Source organism: Cercospora kikuchii (genome assembly GCF_019650295.1).
Source record: "Cercospora kikuchii DNA, contig_00003, whole genome shotgun sequence".
NCBI classification, from domain to species: domain Eukaryota; kingdom Fungi; phylum Ascomycota; class Dothideomycetes; order Mycosphaerellales; family Mycosphaerellaceae; genus Cercospora; species Cercospora kikuchii.
The window spans coordinates 3725509-3748081 of record NW_025408584.1 but is presented as its reverse complement, the minus strand read 5'-3'; the positions used below and the strand labels follow the sequence as shown (position 1 = coordinate 3748081).

The window sequence follows — 22573 nt, the reverse complement described above, 5'->3', positions numbered from 1 at the left end:
ACGTTGAGAGAGCTACATGTCTTCATCGACACAGCGTAGTAACAAAAAGGAAGGCATACTGTCGCTCTTCGACCTTCGGGCCGACTCTGGGACGTGCCAAGCTCGTCAAGCATTGGAGATTGGTGCAAGCGAAGCATTTGTGGGGAGAGCTTGTCCTCCACCTTCCTCTCCGCATCATCGGACGGACAAGACGGAGAGCAGAAGCAGAGCAGAATGCGCTGATCGCTGCCGACTGCAGGCACAATGACGGTTGTGGTGATGACTCTCGGAGCTATTTACGGTGCAAACACCCAATCGCACCTGCTCGCCATCATTGAAGAACCGGCGACACGAGATGGCATCGCTGCCGCTAGACCTGTTCCTGAGCAAACAGCTCGACGACACGCGCTCGCTCTTGCTGAACGTTGCACCAACGCGGGGAGCGCACGCGGCATGACTACACTCTCCTCCGCCGCCGGCAGAAGCAACGCCCGATCACGGCAAGGCATCGCGTCTGCATATATCCATCCATCATCATGCTGCTGCCTCCGCTGCTGAGCCAGAATTTTGGTCGTCTCGCTGTCTGCGAACTCACTCACTGGCAGGACGTCATGTCTCGTTTTCTGACCTGGACGCAAGCGGCGCTTGCGCTGTCTTCTCTGACTCTTGCACAGGACTCTTCTGCATCATCGCCGCCTATCGATGGCCTGACTACTGCTGTGTTCGCTTCCTCGACCGGCTCGATTGCTAGTGCTACTGTTTCGGGTGCTACGAGTACTTTCTCAATTCCGTTTACTGGTGAGTCAAGTTGCTTCTTCACTTCTGAAAAACGCTATAGCTGATATTGTTCCCTTATAGTACCGGCATCAGCTGATATTGGCCCGAACATCCTCCCGAACATCAAGGATCCGAACGCCAAACAAGCACAGGTCAGACTTAGAGGAGATGATGCTACGAGACATTACTGACTGACCCTAGGCTTTGTGTCCCGGCTACAAAGCGAGCAATGTGGAACATACCTCGACTGGCTTTACCGCCATGCTCACCTTGGCCGGCGAAGGAGTAAGTGCCTGCATACAATCTCGTCTACTCTGCTGACGGTCAACAGTGCAACGTCTACGGCACCGATATCGACACTCTTGCACTAGAGCTCGACGTGCAGAGCTCACACAGGCTTCACCTTTCGATCCAGCCCTACTATCTCGACAGCAGCAATGCGTCACAATACCTTTTGAGCGAGACGATTGTGCCTGCTCCCCAGAATGAAGCAGGTTCGCAAGAGGTCGATCTTCAGTTCACCTACAGCAACGAGCCAACCTTCAGCTTCACTGTGGTCAGAAAATCGACGGGCGATGTGCTTTTCGACACTACCGGAAGCGTGCTGGTGTTTGAGAATCAGTTCATCGAATTTGTCACTCAGATGCCAGAGAGCTACAACATTTATGGCATGGGCGAACGAATCCACGGACTCCGTCTGGGAAATAACTTCACAGCCACTTTTTATGCCGCAGATGTTGGTGACCCGATTGACGAAAACATCTATGGTGTACACCCATTCTACCTGGACACACGATACTTTGAGGTCGATGAGGAATCTGGCTCACATACTCTCGTCACATCCAACAATACCACCGCGAATAGCACCTACGTTGGCCACAGTCATGGTGTGTTCTTGCGGAATGCTCATGGCATGGAGGCTCTGATGAACCCTACCAACCTGACCTGGCGCGCGATTGGGGGTAGCATTGACCTGTACATCTTTGATGGACCCACTCAGGACGCCGTGACCAAGCAGTATCAGACCGGTGCCATCGGGCTGCCTGCGATGCAGCAGTATTGGAGCTTTGGTTTCCATCAATGCCGCTGGGGCTACAAGAATTGGACAGAGCTCGAGGATGTGGTCAACACCTATCGAGACTTCGACATCCCTCTGGAGACAATCTGGGTAAGTGCAGTCGTCTTAGAGCAACTTGTGCCATCGAGACCTGTTCGGTACCCATGCTTACTTCTCACGAACACAGACCGACATTGACTACATGTTTCAGTACAGGGACTTCACGAACGACCCGAACACATTTCCGTATGCCGAGGGACAAGAGTTCTTGAGCCGCCTGCACGCCGCCGGACAGCACTATATTCCAATCGTGGACGCGGCCATTTACATTCCAAACCCGAACAACGCTTCCGATAACTATTCCATATACACAGATGGCAACGATCGAGGTGTCTTCCTTAGCAACCCAGATGGCAGCCAGTATATTGGCTCAGTGTGGCCGGGATACACAGTCTTCCCGGACTGGCACGCCAACGAGTCTGTGGCCTGGTGGACTGACAGTATGCTGGAACACCACAAGAACTCGCCCTGGGATGGTATCTGGATCGATATGTCAGAGGTCTCGTCGTTCTGTATTGGCTCGTGCGGAACTGGCAACCTGTCGCTGAATCCAGTGCATCCTCCATTCGGCTTGCCAGGGGAGCCAGGCAGCCAGATCTTTACTTATCCTGAGGGATTCAACCTGACGAACGCAACTGAAGCAGCTGTAGCCTCATCGCTCTCAGCATCCCAGTCAAGCTCTGTCGCTGAAGCTACGCCTGCCGGAACTTCCACGACCGCGTACTTCACTCCTCCAGCTATTACTCCAGGCGTCAGAAATGTCAACCAGCCACCTTATGCCATCAACAACGTTCAAGGCGACCTCGCCGTGCATGCTGTCAGCCCCAACGCCGCCCATGTGGACGGCGTCGAGGAGTACGATGTGCACAGCCTATTCGGGCATCAGATCCTCAACGCTACTTACCAAGCTCTGCTTGAGGTCTTCCCAGGCAAGCGTCCTATGATCATCGGTCGTAGCACCTTCGCTGGAAGCGGCAAGTGGGCAGGCCACTGGGGCGGAGACAACACCTCGCTCTGGGCTTACATGTATTTCTCCATCAGTCAAGCTCTGAACTTTGCTCTCTTCGGCATTCCAATGTTTGGCGTGGATACGTGCGGTTTTAATGGCAACTCGGACGAAGAGCTATGCAACCGTTGGATGCAACTGAGCGCCTTCTTCCCATTCTACCGCAACCACAATACTTTGTCTGCGAACCCACAAGAGGCATATGTCTGGGAGTCTGTTGCAGACGCATCGAGGAAGGCCATGGCAATTCGATACTCACTCCTGCCTTACATGTACACGCTGTTCTACTTGGCTCACACCACCGGTAGCACAGTCATGCGAGCTCTGTCTTGGGAGTTCCCGAACGATCCATCTCTGGCCGCTGTGGACAATCAGTTCCTCCTTGGACCTGCTCTGCTCGTCACTCCTGTCCTTGGCCAAGGAATGAAAGAGGTGCAAGGTGTCTTCCCCGGAGTTGCTCAAGGAGAAGTCTGGTATGACTGGTACACGCAGGAAGCCGTCACCGCTCAGCCCGGTGAGAACGTAACCATCTCTGCACCGCTCAGCCACATTCCAGTGTTTGTCCGAGGCGGGTATGTCCTCCCTCGTCAAGAGGCGCTATACACTACCACAGAGTCTCGCAACAGCTCATGGAGTTTGCTCACTGCTCTCGATAACAATGGAGCAGCTTCTGGAATCCTGTACGTGGACGATGGCGAGAGCGTCACGCCAAACGCCACGCTCATCGTCGACTTCACGGCAACAAACGGCTCATTGTATGCCTCGACCCGTGGGCTCTACGAAGACACAAACAGTCTCGCAAACGTCACTGTGCTGGGTGTGCAGGATGAGCCAGGCAATGTGACGTTGAACGGCCAGGCTGTCAACTCTGGTGTGACGTATAACAGCACGAGCAAAGTGCTGAGTCTCGTGGGCTTGCAGAATCTCACTGCGGAAGGAGCATGGAAGAACGATTGGACGTTGACGTGGTCTTGAACGAAGTTTCCAATGATTGATGATTTTGATGGATAACGATCACCTTCCAAAAGCGTAGCACACGTAATGCTCCAACGAATCCTAGTATATTCTAAGGATGACTCTGTTTGCGCATCCATTCAATCCAGATACCCAAGTCATTGCTGATCTCCAATGCTTTTGCCAATTTCTTCTTTTTCAACATCTCCGTCTGATTCTGTTCGGTCTGCTGCTCTTCGGAAGACTGTTTGACGGGTTCTGCGACTTGAACATCGATGCCATCGACATGCTCGACTACAACGTCGGCATCTGGCATGATATGGAATACGACGTGGCTCAGGTCATCGCCAGTGGGGTCGGAGATTGCGAGCGAGAAGTTGGGAGTCGAGATGGGGAGTTGAGAGCCGCTGGAGAAGCTCATGTCCACGCGAGTCTTGGAAGCTCCTTCGAGGTCTACGTTGCCGAGAAGTTCGTTAAGCTTCCTCTCGTGAGTACCGTTGACCGCGTGAGAACCGTTGACGCCGTTGGTCGTCGAGGCTTGAGCTTCTCCAGGTTGCGAACTGGCCAATGCGGTCCGCAAAAGGTTGCCAGTGCTCGCCCATTGTCGTAGTGTAGGTAATAGCTCGACTAGCTGCCTCGGATGCGAAAAAGGGACTTCTTCGAGGACGTATGCGAGATCCCCCTTAGGAATATCGAGAACATACTCGTGTGAAGCATTCGTGTCTTCGCCGTCTGGGCCTGGAACCAGTACGCTCTGTTCAGAAACCACCTTGGTGGTCAAGTCTTGTGATTTGATACCTAAGACGTTGAGATGGTAGATTGGAAAACTGGTAGAGTGGGAGTATTGGTCGCCCAGGGTCGCTAAAATGGTCGCTGCGATCTGTAATGGTAGCACGACTGGAGGGTCTAGCTTGGCGACGAAGCGGAGGTCTGGGAGACGTTCACCATCGATGGCCATTGCGTCGCCGGTGTCTGTTGAGTTTGTGCTGATGAATGTGTTGGGAGGGTCTTGCCATGGTATAGGTTGGTCCTGCTGAGCGGCATTGAAGGTCTCCGGCAGCCAGGCGTCTGATACTCGTAAAGCTGGATACATGCCGGCAGCACATGGCTGGGCTTCGATACGCAGGCTCCATATGTCTGATTCGAGGTCGTCTTGTGGCTCGTCTCGGGATGCGCCTGCCACTGAGGCGGTCGATTTCTTTCGATACGGTGATGGCGTCCAGTAACCCAATGAGAGTCCAATCTTGCCATTCTCGTGCATGAATGGCCTTCCGCTTTTCTTGCACAAGACTTCACGCGCAGCTTTCTCGTCAGCATCATCATTCTTCAGTTCCCTCAACGTCTTGACTGCATCTTTCTCCAATTCATATAGCTTCTTCAAGCTGCTGTACACTCCATTGATCGCCTCAAAGCAGTCGACCTGCCCCTTGGACATCCTATCCATCTTGGCTAGCCGATCCAGATTGATCGCGAACTGATCAAGTTTCGACTGTAAAGCGATCCCGCTCGGGACTTTCAAATTCTGCAATAGCACTTTGCTCGCTGCGATGCCCATATACTGCTCTTCCTCCTTCTTCTCTGCCTCGCAAACGAATATTTGCGGCACGACCCCCTCCACCATGTCACCTTGCAGGTTTACCACCAGCATCATTTTCTCCCCAACTCCTGCCAAAGATATCTCAGTCTCATCTCCTACTGCAGTAAGGCCACATCTTCGCGCGACCCTCTCTATCCCAGATTTAGACACGCGCCCTTTCGGTTTCCCGATCTTTTTCAGAATCTTATTCATCTTAGCCCTCCTCTCTTCATCCTCGTTTCGCTTCCGACCTGCACCCACGCCCATGATCTCACTCATGGTCGGCACCATACCGGCAGCAGCCAACATGGGCGTGGGAACATTCAAATTTGGCGTGCCGGTACCCAAGTCCACGCCGAGTCCATGCAACGTGCCCGGTGTGCCAAAATGCTGACCGGGCGAGGAGCCCAAACCCGTCTGGCTCAGTGATCCAACCATCGGCGTGGAGGCCAGCGTCTTACTGCCATGGCTACTGCCAACCGTAGGATGATTCACGGGGGTCTTACCCGCGTGGTCTTTTCGCGTTGCGGCGGGCGAGGGCACGCTTCGAGGTGCGGGCGACGCGTTGTTGTGGGGTGTACTGATGTGGCCGGTCGCTTTCTTAGATGCGGACGATGGCTGCGTCACGGGCGCAGTGGTATTCGGCGTCGACATGGTCGATGGTCGGCGCACTTTCAATTGCGCGTGTTGTGCGAGGGTCACGGCATTTTTTGTTGATGTTCAGTCGAGAATGTGAGTTCGCAGGTTAAGAACGACTAGATTCGGCAACGAGCTTTGGTACGCCGATCACCGCGAGGGCACGTGCCTCATTTATCAATGTTCACCACCATGTCACAGTTGGCATATAGCTACGATGAACCAATGAGCGATGCGGAAATGGATTGAACTGCTCAATTATGCATTTCTCTAGCTACTCCCAGCTAGAGCAAGAAAATGTTCCTCTAATTTGGTCCTGTTCAAAACGCCGCGGCAGCATTCAAGGCTGCCCATAGTACAATTGATCTGCCGCCCAGGAAGGGGATATCATCTAGAAGCATTCGCGGCGCGGCGGCAGATCTGTGAGGTCGGTTGGGTCAATCGGTAAGAGTTCGGGTGGTCGTGGTCTCGTTATCGGTCATCTAAGGCTTGACAATTGGGACAACAGTGTCAACAGTCTCAGCAGGTTGCTGCGACTTCTTGAAAACGTCGGCGCCCTCAACTTTGCCGCAAATCTGTTCGTCACGTTAGTATGGAGCTCATGTTGCATTGATCTCGAAGCAACTTACAGTCTCAACGATCATACCGGTGATCTGGTACGGGTCGCCGTTGGAGGCGGGACGACGGTCCTCAAAGTAGCCCTTGCCTTCCTCGGCAACAGCGCGGTTGACACGCACTGATGAGCCACGGTTGGCAATGCCCCATGTGAACTTGTCATATGATGCAGTCTCGTGTGCGCCAGTCATGCGGGCCTCGTTGCCCTCACCGTACACAAGCATGTGCTCCTTGTGGCGGCCAGCCAGCTTCTCCATAGCGGCCTCAATGGCCTTCATGCCGCCCTCGTTTCGCATAGCCTCAGTGGAGACGTTGGTGTGGAGACCGGCACCGTTCCAGTCACCAGGGATTGGCTTGGGTGCGAATGTGATCTTGGCGCCAAAGTCCTCGGCGACACGGTGGAGGAGGAAGCGAGACATCCAGAGTTGGTCACCAACTGCTCATGTGTTAGCTTGGGGGAAACAGATATTGTGAAAGTAGAACTTACGATCAATGCCCTCGCATGGGCCCACTTGGTACTCCCATTGAGCTGGCATCACCTCGGCGTTGGTACCAGAGATGTTAATGCCAGCGTACAGGCAGGCCTTGTAGTGTGCCTCGACAATGTCTCTGCAGAAGACCTTGCCGGTTCCGACACCGCAGTAGTATGGGCCTTGTGGGGCTGGGAAACCTCCCTTTGGCCAGCCGTACGGCCAGCCCTCGAAGTCGAGCAGGGTGTATTCTTGCTCGAGACCGAACCAGAACTTCTCGCCCTTGTGCTTCTCCATAACGACGGCGGCATCGTGACGGAAGTTGAAGGCGTTTGGCTTGCCATCGGACATCCAGGTCTCTGCGAGCACGAGGATGTTATCGCCAAGGCGGAATGGGTCTGGGTAGACGGCAACAGGTCGGAGGTAGACGTCAGAGTTGTCGCCAGGTGCCTGGGCAGTAGAGGAACCGTCGAAGTTCCATTCTGGGAGGCTGTCGAGGCCGGTGTATGAGCTCTTCTCGATGGTCTGCAGACAGTCGCAAGTTAGCTTGGAGATCTACCACGGCATTTTCTGGTTCCTGCGTTGTCTGGCGAGTGCCACTGTTTGGAACAGTTTGAGGCGACTGCCATGTGACCCCGCCGTTGAGGCAGAGCGCACTGGGCTTCTAGCGTCCGAAGCACGCCGAAGGCGGCATTTCGTCAAAGCCGCATCAGACCCTGGCAATGGCAGTCCTCCTCATTGACGGAGATTTCAGGAACTCAAAAAATGAGACGCAGAAATCCCCTCTTTGCTCGCGGTCTGAATGTTCGGAGATGGTGTAAGACTCACCTTGCACTTGGATCTCACACCTCCGCTGGCGTCAATCCAGACATATTCGGCAATAATCTTATCGCGCTGGTCGAGTTTGAGGTATTTCTCAAGCTGCGTTCTGTCAGCTTCGGCGCCACCACTGAGCCGCGCTCAGAGGACAAAGAACTCACGGTGGCAGTATTCGAGACGATTTTTGAGTCGGCCTGAGTCAAGCAGGTCAGCGCTTAGTTCAGCGAGTAGTGGCAGGTGCAGCGTACCATGATTGCTGTGGCTGTGGTGCAGGTGTTTGGGGAGTTCAAGAGGGATGGAGTGTTTGCAGAAGGCAGAACAGAGCTGAGCTCAAGAAGTGAGATTGGTGACTGGGAAGTCTGAGTAAATAAAGCAATCGGTTTCGAGGTCGCAAGGTGGGCTTTGAGTGTTTTTAGGTGAGCCGACTGAGCCACCAAAATAGTCTGTGCACCCTGGTCAGTACCGCCGGTTATCGCCCTCGCCGCTTCGTCTCAAAGAAAGTACGTTTTGCCCGCTGCTGCTGAGGACGACTTTGCCGCGGCGGGTGTGGGTGAACGGCGAGGCGGCGATCCAGACGGCGTCGATAAGGGCATGTCACTTTGGGATGTCAAGCAGATCCGCGTCACTGGCCATCGAAGGCATACAGCTGTAATTGCTTTTTGGTGATTCGACACGCCTACACAGCACAGGACAGGGCCTCCCATCCGCTGCATGCGCGATTTCTTTCACACGCAGCGACACGCGCGTCTGAGCAGATGCTGGCCTGGCACGCCGCCTGTCGCGGTCGCGCGTTTCGAAGCGACTCCCAAACGTGTGCCGAAGTCGCGAATGGGGGCCACTATACACACCCACCACCCCGCTAGCATTGCTGCCCTCGCGAGTAGCAGGGAGGCCATTTGTCCAGTGCGGTTTCCAGAAGGCCCACGTCACACACGATCCTGGACGCCAATCGCCCGCTCTCTGCGATTAGAGCGGCGCCCAGCGCGGGTTTGCGTCTGCAGGAACCAGAAACGCTGTCCACGCTGGCTCCGGCGGGTCCCATAGCCCACCGTTGGTTCATCCTGGTGCTTTGCGGTGCAGTATTTGCCCGCGGCCAACGCGCTATGTGCAGGCGTGCTGAGATGCACTGGCTGCTGCTTCAACTCAGCTCACACGATACCGACCTCATCACTGCAATTGATATGCAGTCCAGCAACGACATCACACAGCATCCCCATTATGGCATCGGAAACTCTCTCCGCAGAACCCTGCGCGTCGCCGTGCCGAGCGCGCTGCAGGGCCGAGCGGGCTAATGCAAGCATATCTCTCGCAATCCTGGTCCAATCACTTTACCTAAACACTTCCACCGACGGTCAAATCCGGCTGTAACGATGGGGTAACACAAAAAGCTGTGGCGGTGCAACGGCTCTACATTTGCCCACGAGCCCAATTGCTATTTGCAGCTACGGTACCACTCGCCGAGTTGGCCGCGGGCAAACGGCCTTGGCACGCCCTCATCTCAGACATGATGACTCTCCTTGTCTCCCCGACATTGTTCGTACTGCGGTACCATGTACTCACGTCGGCATATGGCTGTCTTGTCCTGTCAGGAAGGGATGACGGTGTCGGAACGAGCACCCGCTTTCTTTTACTCCATTGAAATGGCAATTCCCCAGCGCGCAGGAGGCGGTGGGCCGTGGGCTCACTTTGCTGCCTGCTCCCTCATTTGATGGTACATGGCCATCATCTAAGACTCGGTCAGCAGTAGTCTCACGCCGACAAGGACCGACAACGCGGCCGCTGCCCAGAAGCTGGGGATGAACTCAAGTTCTGTTGAAGTCTTGGAGAGCCATTGGCTTCGACGCTGACTACTGTAGTGCGTGCGACCACTTGTCCGGTAATAGGGCGCAGAGAATGATTTCACTGTACTCACATTTTTCTGTCGTTCCTGCTCCCAGGTGTCGAAGTTCCTCTTCGTCATCTGCACCGGAATCTGTTCCGTTCCTGCAGCCAGCCCAGCATACGCCTCCTCCACGAAGTCCCTTAATGGCATACCGATATGGCGACCCTTGCCCTGGAATTCCGGCTGATGCTTGTCGTCGTGGAGCTCGGTCTGGACTGCGGGAGGCAGCACCTCGATGATCTTGACGTTGGACTCAATCTCCTTCATTTGCAACCTCAACATCATGACCATATGGTGCAGTGCTGCCTTCGACGCACAGTAGTTGGGACAGTAAACAATCGGTGCTAGAGCCAGACCGGATGTGGTGTAAACCAGTGCAGTCTCTTGAGGTGCCTTCTCCTGCAGGACCGGTAGGAAAGCCTTGGTCAGATGCATGTAAGAAAGGTAATTGGTCGTGAACTCCGTCTCCAAGACGTCCAAGTCGACATTCTCCGGATCCTTCCAGTTGAGATGTCGTTGCATGCCCGAGTTCAGGAAGATACAATCCAAATCCGCGTGCTTCGACGTAATGTCGCTCACAAACTTGGGGATTCCCTTCAAGTCCGTTATATCAAAGACTGCAGTATCGACCTTCCCTCCTGCTCCATGCTCCTCTGCAAACTTCTTCAAATTTTCTGCGCGTCTGCCTACGGCAATGACTGAGCTGCCTTCATCGAGGAATTTCTTCGCCATCGCCCATCCAATCCCACTGGTGGCGCCCAGAACGAGGACTTTCTTGTACTGGAACGGCATTTTGATTGATCAAATAATCTATTCAATTAATATGAAGATTCAGCTGAACAACTCCGGGAGAAAGGTCACTTTTGAAGTCTTCCTTCAGCACTTCCGCATCTTCTCACCCGTTCGTACCGTGAGCGATACATGATGTCACTGTTTGTTAGTACAGATCACACTTCTGTTGCCGCAAACTCCGTGTCAATGACGATGAAGCATTGGCTGGTCGTTTGCGAGTTGCTTACGACACCAGACGAACGAAGATGAACAAAAGTCCGAGTGAGCAATAACCGTGGTATACCTCTGAATGCAACTACCTCTGAGTGCAATCGCAGGTCTCTAAGCCAATCAGCAAAGGTTTTCATGGATTGAGAGCCAATCTAGTTGACTAGGCGCTTGCACTCAGAGGTCGTTGCATTCAGAGCTAGCCACGGTCGTATAACGTCGGACGAACGAGTGCTGACAACGCCCGACCGAGTCGAAACCGGATCGCAGGGCTCGTAATGGAAGTGCAGGGATCGATCAGTGTCAATGTCCAGTAATTAGGCTGGAATTCTCAACCAACGCCTGAGAAGGCAAGATTCACAGTGTCATCGCAACGAAGCTTGGAAGTGCTTGTTGCGCCGATCTTCCACTGCCTATACAATATCATAGTGTCCGTGCGTAAGGCTATGTGCAATGCAAGGCAATGGCAAACTCTCCATTGCTCCAACTTTCCGAGCCCCCTCGTGGGAGAAACATAGGCTATGAATTCTCATTTCAATTGTATATCATAGCTAGCCTGACCAGCTCGCTTGAGGAATGCATGCATCTTTGTCCTGTTGCCAGTTCGCATCTATCTAATCGTTCGCCTCAGCCAATGCTATGATAAGCCTACTCGCCACGTCTAAGAAGGGGAAGGGACTAGTAATCTCCTTCTCATCTCCTGTGCGACCAGCGCCGATCAATTCTTCTCCGGCTTCATCAACCTCCACATCCTCAGAATCATAACCGTCCGGTGCGTTGTCCACGCGGATGGCATCACTTTCGTTGCTGCCGCTGGTCTCATAGCTGTACCGGCGTATAAGTCTCTCGTAGCCCGCACACTTGAAGTCCACGAGGTAGAAGTCTTTCTCTATCGCATACAGCTGGATGGTCATATACACCCATACACTCTCCTGTGCCTTTGGAACTTCGCTGCCTGCAATGGAGTTGCGGAGGGATCCGGCCGCACTGCCGTGAGCAGGACCAGCCGCAGCAATGTTTTCAGCGCTAGCACTCAAGCTCGGAGTATGGTGTCCGGAGCTGTTGCCCGTCATAGACACAGCTGCCGAACTCGACTTCCTCTGATCGTGGTGCAGGTTGACCTGAGAGCTGTGCGCGGAAGCAGGATGTGGAACGCCTGGCGGAAACATGCCCTCCTTCTTGAACCGGGCATTGATGATCCAAGGGTCTTCCGGAATGTTCTCATAGCCATAATCGTTCCAGCGTCCATATCGCTCTCTGCCGCGGGCGTTCTCTCCATTTTGGCGGCGCTTTGCACGTCGCCGTTCCTGTTCCTCGTGGGTCGCGTACTCAGGGTCTGTCCCCGAGCCTGGGTCGGAATCACTATACTCCGGACTATTGCTGCGGGTTCTGTTGTCACTGCCACGCTCTGGGCTTGCGTCCCCACTGCCAGATTCGTGCTCTTTTGGCGGCTGCACTTCCCAGACAGCTCCCATCTTGTGCAACGCGCGATAAATTGCCAACATGGCTTCAGCAGGTGAGTTGCGACTCCTGATGCCAAACTGCCATTTGGTCGGTCGCTGCTTCTTCGGCCTGCCCTCCGGTATTTTTGTCATATCGAGATCAGGCTTGTCGCTTCGAGCAAGATTTGTAGAGCTTCGGCTATGTGGTTTAAGTCGCCTTGCAGTGGCCTCCTGTTCCTCTTTCGTGCGTGGCTTCCCGTCAGGGTCGTCATCGCCAGTAGTTGGAGATTGCGATTTATTGATATGACCACGCATATATGCCGCGTGGTAGCTAGGTAACGATGAAGGCAGAATCGCGATGGTGGACGCGGGCGAACGTGCTTCCATGAGCGAGCCAGATCCAGTGGAGCCATGACGGGGATGGTCCAGAGGTGATTGCGCGGGCCTTCGTTGAGGTGTAGGAGTAGGCTGCTTCTTAGGCGGTGGAGTCATTGCGATTAGGCTTCCGGGATTAACGGGCGGGGAGTTTGGATAATCTGGAATGGCTCTTTGTAGCGCAGGATTTGCCGCCTGTATCACGTTCTCTCGTACGATCAGATACGCATCCTTGATGGCACTCGGCTCATCCTTCTGTAATGCTTCTTGCACATCATCTGCAGCATAACCCATTGTCTTGCCAAGCTTGCCGACAACGCTTTGATGAATCTTCTCCTGAACCACAGCCGGCTTGCCCTTTCCAAGCGTAGCAGGATCAATGGACTTGGTTGGGTCAACACCAGTGTCGAAGAATTCCTCCGGGGGAACGGCAAGATACTCGGCAAGGTCCTCCTGGAACCATGGATCCAAGCGAATGTCTGCGATTCCGATTCTGTTCACTGGGTTGACTTGCAACATCGATTTGATCAACCGCGTCGCGCCTGGTGATAGATATGGAGGTATATGGTATTGGCCTTGAGCAATCTTCTTGAAAAGCGCCGGAATGTACTCGTCGTCGAATGGCAACCTTCCAACAAGCAAGACGTAGAGAATGACACCACAACTCCAGACGTCTACCTCGGGACCGGCATACAGCTTACCGCTAATGACTTCTGGCGCGGCGTAGTTCGGGCTACCACAGCTCGTTTTGAGGAAATTGCCATCGGTCATGATGTTGCTCAACCCGAAATCGGCAATCTTGACATTGAGTTGGTCGTCAAGCAGCAAATTCTCTGGTTTCAGATCGCGGTGCACGATCTTGTGGCGATGGCAGTACTCCACAGCGCATATTATCTGCTGGAAGAATGTTCGGGCCTTTCGCTCCTGCATCTTGCCGTGCTGCACAATGTAGTCGAAGAGCTCACCACCGGCATACTCCAACACCATGATGATATCAGTAGGTGTGGTGATAACGGTGTACAGTTTGATGATGTGTGGATGGCGTAGCAGTTGGAGATACTGTATCTCACGTTCGATACGCCCAGCCATATCTCGCGTCACCAGCTTGCGCCGAGATATTATTTTCAGCGCCACCTTCTGGCCAGTGACAGCATGCGTGGCGAGCTTCACCTTGCCGAATGACCCTTCTCCTAGCGTCTTGACAACATTGTACTGGCCCAGTCTAGTCATTGCTTTGACATGCTGCGGATTCGCCGACGAGCGCATGACCGGCGTTGCCGAATGCGCCTGAGGCGGCTGGGGCTGCTGTTGCGGTCGGTCATCGCGTGAGTTACGGCGTCCGGCAGGTGTTGGTGCTATCGACAGTGCCAGATCCTCGTCATCGAGCGCGGACGTCATGGCGGGCATGGAAACTGGCCGCGACGACCAGGCTCACGAGCAGCCCTCAGCCCAGGGCGCGCAAGTGGACATGTGCCGGCGGGCGGCGAGGTGCGCGGAGGCTGTGGAAGTTCGAGAATGTCGTCTTGGCAGGCGTGACTGTCTGTCGCTGATTGAGTTCGAGGGTTCGCTGCTGATGCTGCGTCCGTGTGTGTTTCTGAGTCGTGCCGCTCGGGGTCAGTGCCCGTCGTCGTGCAGCGAGATGATATCTGGCGATGTCGCAGCAGCGGAGCGCAGCGTGAGGCGGCGGTGGAAGAGTGATGATGGGTGGGCGGTGGTGGATGGCGATCAGAAGGCGGGGCGGTCGTGAAGTGGGAATGGTTGTGGAGTTCAGCAGATCCGACGTTCGGTGCACAGACAGTCGAGCAGCGCAGCAGAATATCGTGAGATAATTAGACTTTCTCTTAAACATCTGCATCCTGCGCGCCTGACGTATCCCCGAGCTGGTACTGCATTTGGCACGTCTTGCAGTCTGCACGCTCGACCATCGAACGATGGAAGTGATCAGCACCATCGAGCTGCATCCTACTCGCCGTCATGGCTGAGGCCGTAGAAGCGTCGCACAACGAGACAGACAGAGCAGCCAGCAGCCGGCAACTGCTTGACCATGCTCACATTCTCCGCGCCATGCCCGAAGCAGATCTGAGTGCATGACTAGCGCAAAGCAGAGTCTTGGTCTCCAGTCCCAGGGAGGAGGGGCACGCGAGTCCTATATTCGCCGTGTGAGACTTCCCGAGACTCTTCACGCGCTGCAGTTCACTGCGGTGACGTTTGTTCGTACCGTGGAAGTCGTCAACGTCGTCATTATGGGAGACCGACCACGAGGGGCGGGCGAAACACGTTTAGGGCGCCATCCCTTGCTCTTCCAGGCTGCATACGCGATTAATATATGCTATCCTGGACCTGGGTATCTGTCTTCAGCCCGGAAAACGACCAGAAATATGTACGACACAAGCGAAGACTGCATCTGTTGAATGAGTATTATGGTCAAGTCCGCGTTGCTGTTCGCTCCCCGTCCTGCATGCACAGCCATTACAAATAAGCGCTGCTTGTCTCATGGGATGTACCAAGCGAAGACGGAGCTTACTTGGGGGTGCAAATGGCTGGATGCTCACCAAGCACAAGACGAAGCTGTATAGCACACCACACGTGGCAGCTGTTCACTTCATTCAGGAAGGCCCGGGCAACATGGACAAACAGCACCAGCGTGAATGTCAGCTTCAACCCAGCTTGCACCAGCTGCTCAAACTACTGCCACAGGGAAATCGAAGATTGCGGCCCCGTCGCTTGTCTATGCTGCAGACGACTTGAGCAATTTGAGCACAGCAGCGGCGGGGGTACGCCGCAAGCGGATCTACAAGCGATACTGTTATATGACCGTTTTCGCTGGGGAGGTCTGGGGTTGTGTCGAAAAGGAAGCTCGACCAATCGGGAGTAGCCGCCGCTAGCTCAAGATCTCCTTCGTGAGTGAATCAGTGCCAAGCACGCTTGAGCGCTGATGGAGACATCGAACGTGCTGTTCCGCGCTTACGCAACGCTCAAAATCTCGGCCAGCAATGTTATGACCAAATGACCAGATCTAGCATTAATCTGAACATGAACGACTGATTCGCCGTCGCGAGATGTATTCTGCCGGTCTAGGCAAGGATGATCGCCATGAGCCACTCAGAAGCGCTCCGATTACGGCGTGGCCTATCTGCAACAACACAATGCATTCAGCATTGTCGGAGCAACTCATAATGCCACCTTGAGTCCTCCACAGATTGTATACAGATATACGAGAATCTTCACGACTTACCGACAGCTCGCAATGGAGGAAGTCAAGCTGATTGATACCTCCGAGATCTCGAAGCACAATTCTCCAACCGACTGCTGGCTTGTGATTGAGGATCAGGTCTGGGACTGCACCAACTTTGCAGACGATCATCCTGGAGGAGCAAATTGTGCGTTCGATGCAGCTTAGTACATCGTCATGGCTTGCAGCTTCTTACCAAAATTCAGTGATTCTAAAATATGCTGGCCATGATGCGACAACAGCTTATTTGGAGGTCCATTCCTCGTCAGTTGTCAAGAATACGCTACCAATTGGCTGCTTCGTTGGAAATCTCGATCGAGCGACAATCACATCGGATTGGAAGCAAGTACCTATAGCTGCGAACGCTGCGCAGGCCGTGCCTGAGAACGAGAGACCACCGCTACACACAGTGATCAATGCGTACGTGACCCTGCCATGAAGAATATGCCGAATCACTTATTATATATGTCAGCTACGATTTCGAAGATGTTTCTGCGAAGACCTCATCAGCCAAGACTCACGCCTTCTATTCCACGGCATCAACCGACTGCTGGACACGAGACATGAACCAATCTATGCTCAAAAGAATCTGGTTCAGGCCCCGAGTAATGCGAGACGTAGCTCACATCGATACATCAAGCACAATACTTGGTGTCCCTGTCAAAGTCCCGCTATTCATCTGCCCGAGTGGCCTTGCAAAAATGATTCACCCAGAAGGCGAAAAAGCTCTGGCGCGTGCAGCGCAATCCAGCGGCATCTTGGAGATTGTAGGTCAAGTGCTATCTGAAGTTCAAATTTCAGCCGTCTGACCTCATCGTCATCAGGTTTCTAGCAACGCTTCCTATCCCGCAAACGAGATTATCTCCCAAGCACCCTCTCACCCATTCATGTTCCAGCTCTACGTGAACAAAGATCGACCTAAAACCGCTCAAGCCATTGCCAACGCCGTGAATCTCGGTATGCGCGCCATCTTCATCACAGTAGACGCTGCAGGTCGAGGCAAGCGTGAGTCCGACGAACGCCTTCGCGTCGACGAAATTGCCATCAACCCCATCACCGGAGAATCACTTGGCAAACGCGGCGGCGGCCTGACCAAAACTGTGGGAGCATATATCGATCAAGCCCTAACATGGGAAGACATCGACTGGATTCGAAGTCTCACCGACTTACCCATCGTGCTGAAAGGTATACAAACCGCCGCTGATGCCAAAATGGCAATGAAATACAATGTACAAGGCATTCTGCTCAGCAACCACGGCGGGAGGAACCTCGATTACTCGCCTCCTTCTATTCTTCTCCTTCTGGAACTCCACAAACAGTGTCCTGAGATCTTTGACAAAATGGAGATTTACATCGATGGAGGCTTCCGTCGGGGCGGTGATATGCTTAAAGCTTTATGCTTGGGCGCGAAGGCTATTGGCATGGGAAGGCCGTTCCTGTTTGCTTTGGGATACGGCACCGAGGGCGCCGAGCATTTGGTCGAGATTTTGAGGGATGAGCTTGAAAGTGCGATGAAGTTGGTGGGTGTGAAGGATTTGAGTGAGGTGCATCCTGGCTTGGTGAATACGAGTGACGTGGATCATCTTGTACCTGAATCGCAAGAACATTCATATGCGAAGTGGAGGCCCAAGGCGAGGATTTGAGCATGTTTGTTCGCAGGAGTGAGTGGGCCGAGGCGCGGAACAACATATGCTCTATCATCGAAACCTACAGCAATAGAGGATGATTGCAGTCGGAACATACGAATAGAAACAAGTATCAGTTCTGGGCGAGCAGATTCACTTTGGCACTGACAGTGGTCATGAGGAGGCCAAAGGAGGCCTCCATAAGACGTTGCCCGCACAACCGCTCGTCGTCCTGTGACTCGATGGCTTTGCGAGCTCCATGCATACCAGAAACACCAGCGGATCAAATCGAGACTTCCACCTCCCTCCACGTATCTGATGTTTGACATATGGAGGATCGGTAGCTCTGGGACGTTCAAGTTATCGGAGGTAATGAAATAAAGGGATCGTCTCTGTATAACTCTGCGTATTCGATCTCTGTCGTGTTAACACACGTTGGCTCTGAGAAATTGCCGTCTGGCAGAGAGATCGCGAATAGTTGTCGCAATTTCAGACGAACATGAGCGCGGTTTGTAAAGATTTGAGGGTTTTGTGAGTACTTCTAGACTGCCTGTGTATGAGAATCATCAGCCTCGTAGTACTCCCTATCCCGGAAGGCAACATTGCCTTTCTCTTTAAGCCGCTCTGCCAAGTACGACATTAATATCACGAAAGGTTTGAGAGTCCAAGTCTTACAGAGGGGTTCTTCGATTGGGTTTGTCTCTGCTGGCGTAACATGCTGCGAGCCAACGGATAATTGGACGACGAGCACCTGAGACTTCAGATGAAGATGGAAACAAGAGTTTGAGTCCATCGTGTCCCCACAAAATCTACGTTCCTAGAGCTAACAAGTGTTCGGAACCTGGAGCAGCAGGCTCTCAAAACACTTCAGAGACAGGTAGGACAATATCGTAAACGATTGCCTGAAGTTGATAAAAATTACTTGAACGAAGAGACAGAACTGCAAGGCATTGTACTTCTTGGCGCAAGCGCAACTAGATAAAATATTATCCTTACGAAGCAATTTCCTTAGCACTAAATGCCGATAAGTTCGCTTACTTTGCGAGATCTCTCGTGAACTGGAGTCCTCGGCCGCCTTGCTTATCGAGATAGAGCGCCTCAGAGATGCTGCACAAGGCAGAGACACCTTTCCGGCGGTAGATGTGTTCAAGATCATGCTTTGGGCATAAGTTGACGCGCCTGCAGTCGTTGCGAGGCATATAAGGATGATAGAGATCGGAGATTACCAAAAGCATCAACTTCACTACCTACTGTAATAAATGACCCTGGAACATTACAAACAACGGCCAACCTCGATCGAGGCAGAGACAGGTCCGCCTACTAATCAGTGCCCCAAAGTAGGCGCGGAGCACAAGCATTGCCTCACTTGAGCCACTACTTCCCCTCCTCTTCTTTCTTCCTTTCCTCTTCCTCTTTCCGCTTCTTCTCATCCTCCTTCTGCTTCTTCTCATTCTCCTTATCCTCCTTCTTCTGTCTCTCCTCTTCTTTCTTCTTCTCCTTTTCAATCGTCTTCTCATCCAACCCAAACATCTTCTTGCACTCCTTACTTCCGAAATCGGGCAAGCAGTTATTCGCCTGTGCACGAGCATGGCCAACGAGGTTTCCTGTCGCGCAATAGTCAGGGCCTCGAACCCCGACAGGAATCTCATTGATGTGTTCGCGGAACCAGTCTATGCTGCATTCTCGTGGAGTTGGAATGGGACATGGCAAGGCTTCTGCTCGGCCGTACATGTAGTCTTGATCAAGTGGCGGCATGGGGCATTTGAACTCCTTTGTAGATGTGGCGTTCTGGTCCTCGATGGTGTTGCTCGGAATGACTGCCTGCGTGCCATTTGGATTAGTTGCGTTGGAAGATGCGAGACCGTGAGTCGTGATATTGTCGTAAGGGATGCCGCCCGGAAGCACCCAAGCCTCGCCGGTGGGTTCTGGCCCACCAAACATAACCGTCAAAGGTTCCATGTTCGTTGGTGTCGGAAGGGGAGCAACTGTGTTGATACAAGGTGAGAGGATGATGTCCATTTCGGCGGCTTCCAAATTCCATAGCTCAGTCCTGTATGTTGGTCGCTTGCAAGTATCATCATCCTCGAGCTCCGAGACCAGCTGTGCAATGCCGGATCCAATGGTAAAAGCCGCCATCGCAACGTTGCCAATTGCCCCCAGTGGTACTTTGGGTAATTTGACTGCACGCAAAGTGTTCCTAGCGGCTGCCCTCGCACGCGCTGGACTTTTGGCAAATTCCCTGATGCGGGCCAGAACGCGCGTGTGTCGGGCTGCCACATCTACAGTGAGTCCACCAAACTCCTGAGCGAGCATTTCCACAACATCTGCAGCTCTTACCTGTGCTTCTCCCAAAGCAGTGGGCATTTTTCTATCGTAATGGAGGCGCGGGGAAGGCCGATGCAAGCCCATCCTGATGTAACGTCGAATAGCGCCCAAGTCCATCAATTCATCCAGCCTTGTGCCTCTTCTCGCAGCTATCGAGTCGGCCACACTCTGCATTTGCTCGGGCACAGTTGTGCCTGGCTTAAACACTTCTCGAAAGAGATCCGCACCCTCGAGCAGCCTGGTCCTTTCTCTGAACCTGAAAGTATCCCTTGACTGCTCAAGCGCACTCTCGACACGCTCGGCTCTTTGTGCCGTCAGTACTTCCACGTTGGGGTGATTCGGATTGATCTTCGGAAGGTTCTGTAGATCTTTGAACGCGCGTTGTGTCTTCTTCGAGCTTTCCAACGCCTTTTCGACGGCTTGTTTCCGTTGCCGTAGTCCGGGAAGCCATGTGTCGCCGGGAGTCATGCGATTGATCTTAGTTCCAAGCTCTAAAAGCTCCTCTTCCCACTCCTTAGTAAAACGCTGTTGCTTTCGCAATTCGTCCTTAATCCAGTGCTTGCGGACATGCTGTTCCCGGTTGACAGGCCACCACGAGCGACGACCTGCCCGGCTATTTGCGCGAATGGCATCTACGCCTTCGAACTCTGCGAATTGCACGTGCTTCTCGCCTCTTACAATGTTGCTTTTCAGAGCGGACTTAGCATGTACTGCGTATTGTAACGGAATGCCCAGACCAATTGCTTTTCCTGCTGCAGTGCTTAATTTGAGAGCCATCAAAGATATCATGCCTCCGTGGATAATTGTGGTGTCTGTAGACTGCATTACTGGAGGAGTCTCGTGGTCGTCTTCAACTTCCACAGTACGTGTGAGCGGATTACCCATGCTGTCGGTCATGATGCCGCCTTCAGCACCTGTCCGCACTTGATACAGTCGATAGGGCAATGCCGAGTCCACTTTCGTCTCCTCTTTCAGACCTCGTCGTGACAAAAGAGGCGGGCGAGGCACAAATCCATCTTCTGAAGGCAAATGCCAGTCAACTCCCGCAGGTGCAAGTATGTGGATTTCCTCCGAGCGTTTCTCGTGTGTCATGGACGCATTCACACTATTTCCCGCAGGTGTCGGGTCTACGGTTATCATCTGCCAGTAGCCAGCCGTTATCGGTGTAAGATCGTTCACGTGGCGCGTCGACTCGTATCCCAACAGCGGCATACCGGTATCTTCCTGTGCAACAAGAGGAACATAACCCAACATTCGAAGACCTGGATCGATGGTCCGCGAATCGTCCGATCTGAAGTTGGCATGCCAGATCCTTCCCGTAAACTGGTCAAATACTTCAGTCGTGTATATCATATTCCCCGACACCCCTCGAAGAGCATCATGGTTCGCATTAGCTTCGTCCGCGAACTTTTTCATAATCATAAGAGCCTCATTCCGGTGCCCCGTCTTCATCTTACTGTGCGCCAATACGTCGTCCAAATCTTTCCACCCGCTGTTCCTGGCCCGCATGTATGAGATCGTGGAACGGAAGGGATTCCACTCGTGCAGAACTCCAACCTCATAGGATGCCTTCATGGCCGATAACACCGGAATGATGGCGTCTCTCTGCGTTTGGTCAACGGGACACAGGTAGGAGTCGCCGAGGCAGGTAGGTCCGTTGAAGAGTGTTTCCATGAAGAGTGACCCGCGAAGGTCTGTCAAGTTGTAGCTGTTGTCCACCAAGGTGTGGTTGTTATACCAGTCACGAAGTGGATTCTGCACTTGGTCGCTGGTTGCCCAATACCTTCTGACCTTTTCGAGCTTTTTCGTGTCTACGTGGTCCTTATCAAGCCATTGCTGTGTCATGGAGATCACTCTGAGGTTCTTGTCTGATGATGAATCCCACTGGGCAAGATTAAAGTTTCTCCCGAAGTTTTCCGCCAGTAACCAGGTCCTTGCAAAGGCCTCCTGCACAGCGGCAATATGCTTATGGGACCAGACTTGTACCAAGTTCGCGGCATCGCCTGAATGGCAGAGGGCATGTCAGTGTTTTCCTCAGAAGCGAGAGCTGGTCACTCACAGTGCTCGTGCGGACAAACTGGTTCTCCCATGCCAATAGACTTCTTTGTAACAGATGATGTCAGGCCTTGCAGAACCAGGTGACATTCCACATCCTTCTGGCATCGCTCTTCGAATTCGGGGTTATAGCGGAGTGCCAGGCTTCGTCCGATTTCAGCGCCCAGAAAGGTGCTATGGTAAAGAAGTCGTCGAAAAGCCCCAGTGTCGAGCGGGCCGATGTAGTCATCGTCCATGTCAGACTTGCCCTTGTTCGAGGCAGCGCGATCTTGAAAACGAGGGGCAGTATCATTTTGTTGATTGTGGTTTGTCGCATTTTGAACCTGTGCATGGGTCGTTCCAGATAGCACCAAAGCGGCGAGCAGCAGACGCGACTGCTGCCCGATGGCCATGTTGATGAACGCGGACACACGATGCGACTATTCGACGGGTGCAGTGGACAGTGTACGGCTCTCGATATGTGGCGAGCGGATGGACTGCAAAGATTCAGCGGAGAACATGCGAGAGGCGTCGAACAAAAGTATTCCTCGGCTTGACCGGCATCGTATTCAAAATGTCGCGTGGTACCTGTCCACTATCTCTGTGTTCCTGAACCGGCAACAAAATGTCGGCTCGCCATTTTGTGGTCTCGGCATACCAGTCCCATATTCCTTGTCGAATCGTCGCCGAAAGTCGTCGGCTTGAGGTAC

At 53.3% G+C, this 22573-nt stretch overlaps 7 protein-coding genes across 8 annotated transcripts; 2 read left to right on the top strand and 5 right to left on the bottom strand.

The window, feature by feature from the left end:
• Positions 1 to 515: 515 nt before the first annotated feature.
• CKM354_000584700 (uncharacterized protein) lies at positions 516 to 3854 on the top strand (the record flags this gene model as incomplete). The annotated part of the gene is made up of 5 exons (XM_044801138.1): positions 516 to 777; positions 838 to 908; positions 958 to 1041; positions 1088 to 1924; positions 2001 to 3854. The coding sequence occupies 5 exons, from the start codon at positions 516 to 518 to the stop codon at positions 3852 to 3854; spliced, it is 3108 nt and encodes a 1035-aa protein (XP_044657073.1).
• Positions 3855 to 3945: 91 nt separating this feature from the next.
• On the bottom strand, positions 3946 to 6063 carry CKM354_000584600 (uncharacterized protein; the record flags this gene model as incomplete). The annotated part of the gene is made up of 1 exon (XM_044801137.1): positions 3946 to 6063. One exon carries the CDS (start codon positions 6061 to 6063, stop codon positions 3946 to 3948), a length of 2118 nt encoding a protein of 705 aa, XP_044657072.1.
• A 464-nt stretch (positions 6064 to 6527) lies between these two features.
• CKM354_000584500 (glutamate--ammonia ligase) lies at positions 6528 to 8200 on the bottom strand (the record flags this gene model as incomplete). Its single annotated transcript, XM_044801136.1, has 6 exons — positions 6528 to 6620; positions 6675 to 7096; positions 7148 to 7655; positions 7959 to 8051; positions 8111 to 8143; positions 8198 to 8200. The coding sequence occupies 6 exons, from the start codon at positions 8198 to 8200 to the stop codon at positions 6528 to 6530; spliced, it is 1152 nt and encodes a 383-aa protein (XP_044657071.1).
• A 1430-nt stretch (positions 8201 to 9630) lies between these two features.
• Positions 9631 to 10623, bottom strand: CKM354_000584400 (uncharacterized protein; the record flags this gene model as incomplete). Of its 2 annotated transcripts, none has more annotated exons than XM_044801134.1 (2): positions 9631 to 9675; positions 9862 to 10623. In XM_044801134.1, 2 exons carry the CDS (start codon positions 10621 to 10623, stop codon positions 9631 to 9633), a joined length of 807 nt encoding a protein of 268 aa, XP_044657069.1. The 2 variants fall into 2 exon arrangements, with proteins under 2 accessions (XP_044657069.1, XP_044657070.1); XM_044801135.1 differs by lacking the exon at positions 9631 to 9675 and adding an exon at positions 9699 to 9739 and having other exon boundaries at positions 9798 to 10623.
• An 821-nt stretch (positions 10624 to 11444) lies between these two features.
• CKM354_000584300 (uncharacterized protein) lies at positions 11445 to 14054 on the bottom strand (the record flags this gene model as incomplete). Its single annotated transcript, XM_044801133.1, has 1 exon — positions 11445 to 14054. One exon carries the CDS (start codon positions 14052 to 14054, stop codon positions 11445 to 11447), a length of 2610 nt encoding a protein of 869 aa, XP_044657068.1.
• A 1840-nt stretch (positions 14055 to 15894) lies between these two features.
• Positions 15895 to 17522, top strand: CKM354_000584200 (uncharacterized protein; the record flags this gene model as incomplete). The annotated part of the gene is made up of 4 exons (XM_044801132.1): positions 15895 to 16027; positions 16086 to 16299; positions 16352 to 16646; positions 16704 to 17522. 4 exons carry the CDS (start codon positions 15895 to 15897, stop codon positions 17520 to 17522), a joined length of 1461 nt encoding a protein of 486 aa, XP_044657067.1.
• A 1356-nt stretch (positions 17523 to 18878) lies between these two features.
• CKM354_000584100 (uncharacterized protein) lies at positions 18879 to 22276 on the bottom strand (the record flags this gene model as incomplete). The annotated part of the gene is made up of 2 exons (XM_044801131.1): positions 18879 to 21832; positions 21889 to 22276. 2 exons carry the CDS (start codon positions 22274 to 22276, stop codon positions 18879 to 18881), a joined length of 3342 nt encoding a protein of 1113 aa, XP_044657066.1.
• Between the last annotated feature and the right edge of the window lie 297 nt (positions 22277 to 22573).